Below are 10,730 nucleotides of genomic sequence, written 5' to 3' on the forward strand. Positions count from 1 at the left end.
GCCACCCCCACGGGTGTGGGGCCGGTTCGTGGCGGCCACCTGCGTCGGCAGGGGCACTCCACTCCAGCACCAGTGACGACTGCCGCAGGCTGTAGACCAGGTTCCTTGGGGCAGAGGGTGGACCTGGAAGCAAAAGTCTGTGCACAGGTGTTGGGACAAACCTAAAGGTCCTCTGGGAGCAGCAGCAAAGGCACTGGGGGTAAAGCACAAGAACACAGTCCTGCACAGCCACATTGAGGGGTGGCATGAGGGTACATGGAGGCATTGGTGCATGCAACGCAGAGGGACATGGTAGACCAGGTTCCTTGGGGCAGAGGGTGGACCTGGAAGCAAAAGTCTGTGCACAGGTGTTGGGACAAACCTAAAGGTCCTCTGGGAGCAGCAGCAAAGGCACTGGGGGTAAAGCACAAGAACACAGTCCTGCACAGCCACATTGAGGGGTGGCATGAGGGTACATGGAGGCATTGGTGCATGCAACGCAGAGGGACATGGGACAGCGGATCCCAGCCGTAGGGATGTGTGTGCACCACAAGCCACAGCTCACACTGTGCATGAGAAGCACCTGGCTGGACCCAGCATTTTCCTGAGCACGACTGGTGCCCAGGAGGCTGCTGCAGGTCAGACACTGCCTGGCCATGCTCAGCAGAGATGGAGGGTTCCTCCTGCCTGTGCTGGCAGCTGGACAGCATCCATCACCAGAGCAGCTGGAGTCCAGTCCAATTAACTAGAGGCCATTTAATTAAAACCTGTGAACTACAGTGACTAAATGAGTGTGCCCCAGTTTTACCAGGGAGTCTGCAAGCCTGACTGCGCGTCTGCCTCATCAGCCTGCAGCCTCAGCCTGCAAGCTCTGGGTTGTAGGGACAGCCCCTCCATCCCCTCCCCACTGCAGCTTCACCCCAGCGCAGACGGGACCCCCAGCAACACGCTCCCACAGGTGAGCACACAGTGCAGGCAGTGGGAGCCTGAGACAGCCCTGGGCACCACCCAGCTCTGTGCTGCAGGACAGACAAAGTGCCTGGACACTGTTCCCTCGCCACAAAGAGCCGCTGTTCCAGCAAGACATACGTGTGCAGGAGGCAGATGGTGGGTCTGAAGGAGACCTGGAGTAATTCTTCTGGCACAAACAGAACGTGGAGGCTTCTTCATGTGTGAAGCTGTGCTCAGGGCATGGAGAGCAGAGAGGGAGACGGAGGGAGAGCTTGTAAAACCCTGGAAGGCAAGCTGAAAGAGAGAGAGGGTGTTAAGGGGAGAGCAGCACAGGATGAATGGGGGGGACATGTCTGGTGACTGCATTTCCCTGTTTCCTGGGAACTCCTTTGCTGCCACTGGCCAGCAGACACCACCCTCTAAGCTGTTTTCCCTGAGCACCTACATGGTCCTGGCACCAAGAGAGATGTCCCTTAGCTTTACCCAGAAGAGACATTTGGGTGCTGTCGCTCTGCACTGACTTTCATAGTAAACGTCATTCCCTATCTAGGGTGCTAGATAAACCAGGAAAAAATAGCAAATGTTAAAATTGCTCCCGAAACTTCCAGTTCCCTCTTTACATTTGAGAAAACAAATAAAAACTAGTAGTATATTCATAGAACGGAGACAGAGTTTGCTTTTTCCTTTAGTTAGGCAGCACTGACCACAATACGGGGCAGAAATATCACTGCATCAGACAGGACAGGAAAATCAATCCTCTTTACAAACATGATGGGATCCAAGCACTAAGCCCAGAACCCCCATCCCTCAGATGTGCCTGTCACACAAATCTGACATCTCATCATAGGAAACGGAACATTTCCAATTAGAAGTGTCTTTCAGACTATTCCTCCCTGTTTTCTAACAGCCAGATGTAAGTTTACAGAAGTGTCTGTCATTATTAATAGCACAAAATACCCCAATTTGCGTGTCCCAGAAGCAGGCACCACAACCCCATGTGAGTGTGTCCCATGAGGAGCCGTGGGCTTTACTTGCTCATTTTTTTCTTGGCTGTCCAAAACTCGCCCTTGAGAAGAACAGAAGTGCCCAGCACATGTGATGTATCATATGTGTGTCACTGTTTCTTTTTTCAGACAAACTCCCACCCTCTTCTGCCTCATCCTACGAGTTTTTCTTGGTCTCCAGCTGGTTTAGGTTTCCCTGCCATTTCACAGCGCTTATTTCTAGAGTGGGTATGTGACAGCTCTTGGGAGATCAGGTCATCAATTTATAGAATGAAATTCTCTTTTTTGTACACTGCTTTCTATCCTGTTCCTGGTCCTCTGGTACTATCACAACTAAATTAGTAAACAATAAAATTCAATAATTCATTGTCCCAGTCGGATGGGTCAGATGGATCAACTGCCTCTCTCCAGCTCCACCATTGCTGACCATAGAAGCTCCTCAAGCATGCCTGATCCATGTCACTGACAGAGAGAGCACATTCCCTCCTCAATGTTTAACACTGTCTGCACGCTGTCAAACCAGCAGCAGAACAAGCTACACTGACTTGTGCTGCAGGTTGGCTGATTACCCAGCATGAAGTAACCATGGGAAAGGCTTCTCTTACCACCTCATCTGACACGGCTCCTCAGAAAGGAGTGGGTGTCTCAGCTGAGAGAGAGCAACATCCTCTCTCATTCCCAGCCTGTGCCATAGGGAAAGCAGGGGCAGTTGAGGATGCAGACCTAGAAAATGCATGGTTTCCTACTCCAGTGGCATGGGACAGCTTTCATTTTCCCTTCCCAGTGAAGTCCTACCAGCAGCAGTGTCATGTGTGCCAGTGTGAATCAATAACAGCCGCAGCCTCACTCAAAACCCTTATACAGGCATTTATAATTAATACTACAACGCGGTTGTCTTCCAAAATCGATTCCTTTCCAGTTTTGGTCATGGAATTGTATTTGACAAAGTTCATCTGCTTTAATGTGTGTTAATTTTCTCTGTTGAAGCAGACATTCATAAAAATGCTCTTTAGGAAAGCCACAGCTGGGGAAACACACAGCTGGCACTGGGGGTGCCACAGCAAGAAGCAGGACAGCACCACGGGTTGAGGCACCCCAGCAGCCTGACAGTCCCTCCCAGCAAAGGACAGACTGGGAGCACTGGGCCCCTCAAGCCCTTAGACATGCATCCAGCCCTCCCTGAGCAACACTCAAACCAGCAATCTCATCACCGTCATCCAAGCTGTTACCAGTGCATCTTTCCCAGGAGCTCTTCCTCCTTCTGACCCCCCACTGGACTTCGCCGGCACAGCCATACCCCATCTATCTTAATCCCATTATCAAGCCAAGAAAGTCACTGTTTATGATGTTCCAAACATTTCATCAGTGCTTCCAAGGCAAAGTGCCTCAGGCCAGCGCAGTGGGAAAGAAGGGGGCAGCAGCCCCACGGAGAGACAGATGCTGCCAGCAGTGCCCATGGACAAGGATGCACTGCCCAAACCAGACAGGGCACCTTGTGTAAATCATCGATGGAATAGAGTTTCAGTGGTGTACTGAGGTGGCCAAAGAGCCTTGTCAACAAATGTCCTCGGGTAGCAGAGAGGCTCCTGCCCCCTCCACACTGAGGTTGCGATCTCGCCTTGCCTTACCGCACCAGCTCTAATCAATACTGCAGGCAGAGAGAAGGGACAGCAATCGTGTCCAGTCTCCGTGACAGTGTGAAAGGGACAAAGTCAGCATGAGGAGTGATCAGTGCAAGCACTGAATAGGGCTGTGGCTCCTCTCACCTTGGTTCCATGTCTGCCAGGATGGGAACTCTGGGCTGCACCACTTGAGAGAATTCAAAAGCACCTTGCCTTCCACACAGTTTGGAGTGTTTTAATAACTGGTTTTTAACAAGCAGCCTATGATCCAACACATTCCCAGCAATTCCAACACCTCTAGACAATGCTACTCTGTCATTTCTGTCCTTGTTAAATAATTTGAAGAGTACTAAAACAAAAACCTGTGTCTAAGGGCAAGATCTTTGTGCATCCCCAACAATGAGCTCTTAACAGCTGAAATTAAATTTAGTGATTTAGTCCAGAAGAAAGACAGTCATGAAATATCTAACAGAGTGCATTTGATGAATCCAGCCAGGACTGACAGAACCTCATTGCTATTTATGCCAGAATGTTCCTCAAGGACACACTGAAGCAGGCACATCCGCTGAGCCAACTGCAATTTACTGTTGTCTCTCTCAGTTCCCTAATGGATCCACCAAACAGTTCCCGGTGAAGGACTGGCTGACTGGCCTCTCCAGGGCACCCCGTGCCTGCCGAGCACTTCAGTTCACACAAACCCCCTTAGCTGTGGGCAAGACACGTCCTCTCCACATTTCAACAGCCTATCCAACACGTTCATCCAGCAGCCAGATATCCATGACCTTAACCTCACAGGAATTCTCCAAACAACTTGTGATCTTGTAATTGTCAGAGTAGTTTGCTCTGAAATTAAATGTCATGGAGCGATTTGTGTCTGAATCTGTCACAACTTCCATAGCCATAATTATTTCAGACACACTGTGAACCAGCAATGTAACATGCAATCCCAAATGATAAATACCTCCAAGCCTGGTCATTACTCCAGAGAGACTGAAAAGAGAGCTCATTTTACATGGGTGCTCTATGTGCACAGCTGATGGGAAGCAGCACCCACCATCCAGCACTATGGCCGATCGCACCTCACAACCCCCCTCACATGTCCCCAGCTCCAGCCCTACCAAGGGTCAATTCCACACAGCAGTGCTGGCCCCATGAGTGCAGGGCCTGACTGTGGGATGCCTGTGGCTGCATCTGTGATGAAAGTAAAACCTGGTGCTTTGTGCAACTTACAGAGTCCCAGGAGGAAAAATAAACGTATGCATAATCCTCCAGCATCAGTCAGCACATAAAACACACTCCGGGAGCACTTACAGGTTTGCAAGCTAATGTATAAAAGATTAAACAAATCAAAAGCGCCAAGTGCTGTACATTTGGATCCATCTTTTTTGTATTTAAACAGAAAAGCAGACCTCGGGCTTCAGGAAGTATCTTTGCAGTAAATGACAAAATACTGTGATTTATTATTTTAAATTTCTCTAACTTTCAATTGAACTATTTCTTTTCCACCCAAGGAGACTGCAGTGACCCAATGATGTGGTGGGACATACCCAATGGACAGAAGAGCATCTTACTCACCCCACATCCCACCCCCACCTTAAACCTTTGCTTTTTCCCCAAAGAGAGATACAAAAAAATCTTCCTTGTGTCTTGTCCATAGCAGGTTGAATTCAACATGCTGCTCAAAAATCCATCCAGTAATGCAGAAAAGGAGGGGGAATTTCTGTAATTCCCCATTTCAAACAGCAACCGTGGACACCAGCAGCTGCTCCCCATGCTGCCACAAGGCTGTCACTGAAGCCACCTCCTGTGCGAGGTTTTCCTCCCCAGAAAAGCAGCAACACTCGTCTCTTTAAAAGGTCATTTAAAAATCCTGACAAAGCACTAGAAACTATTTCAACTCTAAAACTGTTTTCAGACAAAGGACATGGCCACTAATTAGACCATCACTGACCAGACCGAGCAGGGCTCCAGGTGCTGGTGAGGGAGAGCAGAGCATGGGACACAGCAGCAGTGCAGAGCTGGCTCTTGCCACTGCTGTCAGAAGTGGAGGAAAATGAATTGAGGAGGAAACTTCATCAGAGCACAAATTTACGTTTCTGTCAAAGAAGAGTGGCTGGCAGCTATTTTTGGTAACTGGTCTCCATCATATTAGTTCAATGTCTGGTTTAAGTTGTCTCATTTGCAGCAAATCTGGCGGGTAAATATTAACCTTGAGCTTTGTTGAAATTCTCCTTGCAGATATTACTAGGGATTGGATAGAAAAGATGAAGCAGGAGACAACTTTGAAGGAAAATGTCAGACAGATCCCCCTTACCATGGCTTCATTTACACAAAAGCTATTGCTACACATCACAAAACAAATGGCAGAAAGGGGCTACAGCTCACGCCTGACAAAATTAATGGTAAAAAGACATCAAAGGTGAGAAGCCAAGTGAAAACAAAACAGGGAGGGGCAAGGGATCATCCACAGAGCACAGGACTGCCCACTTGCCGGCCGTGCATCTTCTGGGAATGGGTTTTATGGTCAGAGTAAGCACAGAGCAGCATCTGGCTACAGAGATACATCAGACAAGACAAGCAGTCTGAGTGCATTTTCAGTGACAAACTCTTCTGTTCTTTGTGAGTGGATGTTAAACAGAACTAAAGTTGTGCAGTCCCACCCCAGAGATGGCTGCACTCCACCAAACACTAAAGCGATTCATCAGAAACATGCAAAGTTATCAGGAGTGCTGGGGTGCCTCTGGAGCAGTGGTGCAAGACAGGAGGATGGACATGGAAAGACTTAGCTTTCCTGCAGCCAGAATTAGCAGAGTCGTAAGTCCTGTTGGCCTTTTTCATCTCTCCTAATTTCAGAGGACACAAACCTTCTCTTGGCACAGGATGCTTTCAGTAGCTAAATCAGGGTTACAGGGACAACAGCTCTGCAACAAAGTTTAAACACCTTTGCCAGTTCATCTCCTGCATCCTCCAGCTGTGCTGCAGCTGTCGCCAGTGCCACAGTCCTGCTGCCACCACCACCCGCAAGCACGACCCTGGCCCCCATGCCACCCCACAGGCACCAGCAGCAGAGCCCCCACCACCCCAAGTCCACCACCTGGACCTCTCACGCCCACAAGAGCTGCAACAGAGACTGTGGCCGAGAAGTTTCATGGGCCAGCAGGATCCCACAGATTCACATCCACTGAGCCCTCCAAAGCCACCACCACAGGATCATAGTGGTGGAGCCAGGTGTGTTGTGCCATCACCTGGCTGGTTTAGCATCCCCAAACTCCTAAAGTATCCACCTGCCTCCAGCTCAAGGGCTTTTGTCCTCACTGAAGAATTTCCACAGCCCTGGCTGCTTTCATCAGAAATCTTTTAAAGCTATTCACTTAGCACTATGCTAATGCAGGGCTGCAAACAAACCCAAAACTTTCAACCCTTAAAAACTATTTTCTGATATTTGACCAGACATCAGACGCTGCTCCACAGAGAATGACTAATGACCGGCTTTCTGTGAGAGGGGAGAAAAACTTAATTATGTCCATTAAATTACTTCAAATATTTTTCCTCAGAGAATATGAACTATTTAAACTCAGCACAGAGAAACCTGAAACATTAGCAAAAGCCTTCTGGGACTCACTATGTAAATCCCTACTCCAAACAGATGTGGAAAGCATGGCAAGCTGCCATGCAGCCACTGAAGCAATCAACAGCACTGAGATTTCAATTTGATAGCTTTAATAAGGTCTTCTTAAGGAGAAGCCACTGCCCAGAGCACCTGGAAGGGCATCCCACCACCTGGAGGAAGGCAGCACCATCAGCACAGTGTAAAACTGAAAAGCCTGGAGGGCAGATCCAATTCCGTGGGAAAAGCTCACTCGTCCTACTGCACCACTTGCCTCCAGTGTGGGGGAAATCTACCTGCCTGGGAGTTATTTAGCTGTTTTCCTGTCAATCTGTTTTTGAGGTGAAAAGGGAGAGAACCAAGGCATCATCTGGACACCAGGCATGGATAGCAAAGGGTCTTTTCAGATGTGTTTTACTGAAGAATGCATCCCCTTTCCCAGGTCTTGGCTGGCAAGAAGGTGCCCAGGGGTGGCATTAGCTCAGCAACTCTCTCCATTCGGAGGGTCACACACTCTGAGGAAGAGCATGACAGCCAGCATCCCACATCTGGGTCTCACCTGCCTTTGAAAGCGAGATAGAAGTGGTCCCAGCCCCAGGTTCATTAGTGGGATGGATACCTGTTAAGGCAGAGGGTACATCCGTTTTTGCAGCTGTCCTTAAATATAACCTTGTGAGCTGTAAAGCCACCGAATTATTAAACTGTGTCCAAAGCGTATCAACAGGGATATTAATGTTCTAGAGTAATTTTAACATTACAGATAAAGCTGTGGGAAATGCCTGCCAGCATCCAGAGCTCTGACATGTCTGCCCAACAAGCACCACGCTGCAGAGCAGCCCCATGCCCTCCAACTGCCACCCTCCAAACAAAGGTCTGGTGGTTCACTGGGGAGCTGCCATCACCTAAAGAAACATATTGCTGACAAAAGACAATTCCATTTGTCCAAACTGTGCTCAGGCACCAGAGAGCTCCGGCAGCAGCACGGACTGACACAGACAAAAACTGCCAGGACACCAATGGCCACTTTTACCTCTGCATCCCCCGTCCTTCTCCTCAAAGCCAGGGCCGCACATGCATTTCCCTATGGGGACCAGCCACTCGCCCTCTGCGCTGCAATGCATCCGGGGGGGATTATCCACGTCCACTTCAGCATGAGCGACACAAGTGCCCTTAACTTCCACCAATGTCACAAAGGCTGTCTCCGCCACTGTGTCTGGGAACATGGCCAAGTTCTGCACAGTGGTGAGACACTTCTTGTAATAGACCCGCACGGAGACCAGCGCCACACAGGCGCCTACGTCCTGAAAGACCAGGTGGAAGCCTCTCTTGCTCAGGTGCCCAATCTCCCTCAGCTCAGTGTTCAGCTTCATCTTGCGCTCGCCCAGGTCCCCCTGGGTGAAGCTCTCATCAGCAGCAATGGTGTCGATCTTGGTGTGCTTGCTCTCACGGACACTCTGGCCCAAGTCAGAGTCAGATTCAACATAGTACAAGTTGAAAGTCTCCTTGCAAGTGCTCGTCACACCAGGGATGCTGTTGCAGTCCCTCAGGGTGAACTTCAGTTCAATGAAGATCCTCTGACCGTCACGCCTGGCGATCCAGCCTGTCTGCAGCCAGTTGTTCTGGTTCGGCTCCATGACGTTGCAGACCTGGTATGTGCGTATTGGCTTGTAGGTTTCATCCACGCCACTGATCTCTTCCCACTGGGGAGAGAACACAAAGGGCTGTAACAGCTCAGGAGCTGCCCCAGCAGAGACACACCAACCAGTATAAATGTCACTACCACAAGCCTCCCCACCACAGGGCATTACGTCGTAGGCACCGGAGTCCTCAGACCACCAAACCACCAGCTGCAGTAACCCTGCTCCTGGACCACCTAACACCTGAGCTCTCTGCAGAGGTGCAAACATGAAGATGCAACCAGAAAGGCAGCACTGGCAGCAGATCTTGGAAAACAAAGCCTGACTCTGGACACATCATCCGCTCAGGAGCCAGAGCCTTCGTCTCCCACATACTCCTCAGATTTTCTATCCCCGGGAAGATGCATCCACACAGTGTTACCACACAGTGTAATGCTGGATGGGGTTCAGCCACCCAGAGAAATCCAAGATGTCTAAGGAGATGTGACACCAGTCACACCATTGCACAAGGACATCAAATGCCTTCACAAACAGCAGCAGCAGCTTCTCTGCCAGGAGAAGTTTTAGCTGCAATAGGACAAATCCTCTGACTGCAAGTGAAACAGCGTTTCCCCAAAGCTATCAGCAGAGATTCTGATCAGTGAAATGATGATTCAACCCTCACAGCCTGAATGACGACCTGGCAATTTCCCAAAGCAATTCTTTCTGGGGGTAAATTTATGCAAAATAGTCAAAACATACTGAAAACAGGGTTTCTTCTGCAAACAAACAGCTGTGCCACACAGATGACTCTAGGACCTATCTCTCTTCCCCCTGAATGCTTTGTTTCCATTCAGGAAAATGAGCCCAAAGCTGAAAGGAGCACAACTCCAAGCTTTCTGAAGGCAGCTTTAGACCAACACCAGCAGCAAAGCCAGGGGCTGATCAAACAGTGCTACATGACGCAGCTCCCGATGACTTCCCCAGCCACAGCCCTCGGATTTTAAGGGCTTGACTGACCCTTGGTGCTCATGCTGGTGTGCAAACCACAACACAAAGCCTTAACTACCCAGTGTTTATTTGCTTGTTTTAGTAGTGTAAAATCATTTTGAGGAGGGACTCCACACCAGTCACAGTGCTCACATAGCCAATGCCTCACTTCCCGCTCTGCTCCCAGCGGCTCCCGGCACTGATCATGCCAAGCTACTCACCAACCTTGAATGAGGAGGTCCTGTGGCTGCCAGCCCCCACCCCAGTTCCGTGGTAAGCAAAGCACTCATACCGCAGGACTTCAAACGCTGCTGAGCACCAAGAGGCTGACAGACCCTTTCACCCTTTCCAGTGGTGCAGAGGGACAGTCCCACCTCCATGCTTACCCCGTTCGATGGGTGTGAGGTCCATCCCAGCTCCGCCTGCGATTCCTTTGAGTCCAGCAGGACAACTGCAGGGAAGATAGCATGTTAGGAAAACCACTGACACAGCAAATGCTAGTAAAACCCACACAGTCCCTGCATTGGGAAGCTTAGTGCCATGCTGTGCCAGCTGCCAGGGAGTGGGAGCAGCTCCCACCCTGGCTCCACCAGCCATGGCATCACCGTGTGAGCACCATGCACCACGAAGCTCTCACTGCACACCCAGAACAACCTCGCAGGTACCTGATCAGTGCCCTAACGACTGTGCCATCCCAGGGACGATCCCTCTGACACCACAGGCAACACTGCCACTGTACCATGCCCATAGCGTCCGGATACTGGAAATGAAAGGTACCAGCAGCTGCTTTGAAAGAGGGATTTCCCTGGCAAACGACGCCCTTTTTCCACAAAACAGCCAATTCTATCTTTGACAGGAAGAGCTATTTCCCTCAGTTCACAGCTTCACGATCCTTCCACAACCAGCAAACAGCCACAGCTCCCGACCGGCAGGGGGGGGCTCCCCTCCCGCGCCCACAACC

At 50.0% G+C, this 10,730-nt stretch overlaps 1 protein-coding gene across 1 annotated transcript in view; it reads right to left on the minus strand.

Annotated features, from left to right (window-relative positions):
* EPHA10 (EPH receptor A10) overlaps nt 1–10,730 on the minus strand; it is a 34,675-nt gene that overhangs the window by 16,457 nt on the left and 7,488 nt on the right. The window contains exons 2-6 of the mRNA XM_017736124.1: nt 10,156–10,220; nt 8,194–8,863; nt 7,723–7,782; nt 1,069–1,224; nt 6–123 (exon numbers count right to left, since the gene is read on the minus strand). Of these exons, the coding sequence (XP_017591613.1) occupies nt 6–123; nt 1,069–1,224; nt 7,723–7,782; nt 8,194–8,863; nt 10,156–10,220 (1,069 nt within the window). The remainder of the gene's footprint in view (nt 1–5; nt 124–1,068; nt 1,225–7,722; nt 7,783–8,193; nt 8,864–10,155; nt 10,221–10,730) is intronic.

Source organism: Corvus brachyrhynchos, unplaced genomic scaffold (assembly GCF_000691975.1).
Source record: "Corvus brachyrhynchos isolate BGI_N302 unplaced genomic scaffold, ASM69197v1 scaffold65, whole genome shotgun sequence".
Lineage (NCBI taxonomy): Eukaryota > Metazoa > Chordata > Aves > Passeriformes > Corvidae > Corvus > Corvus brachyrhynchos.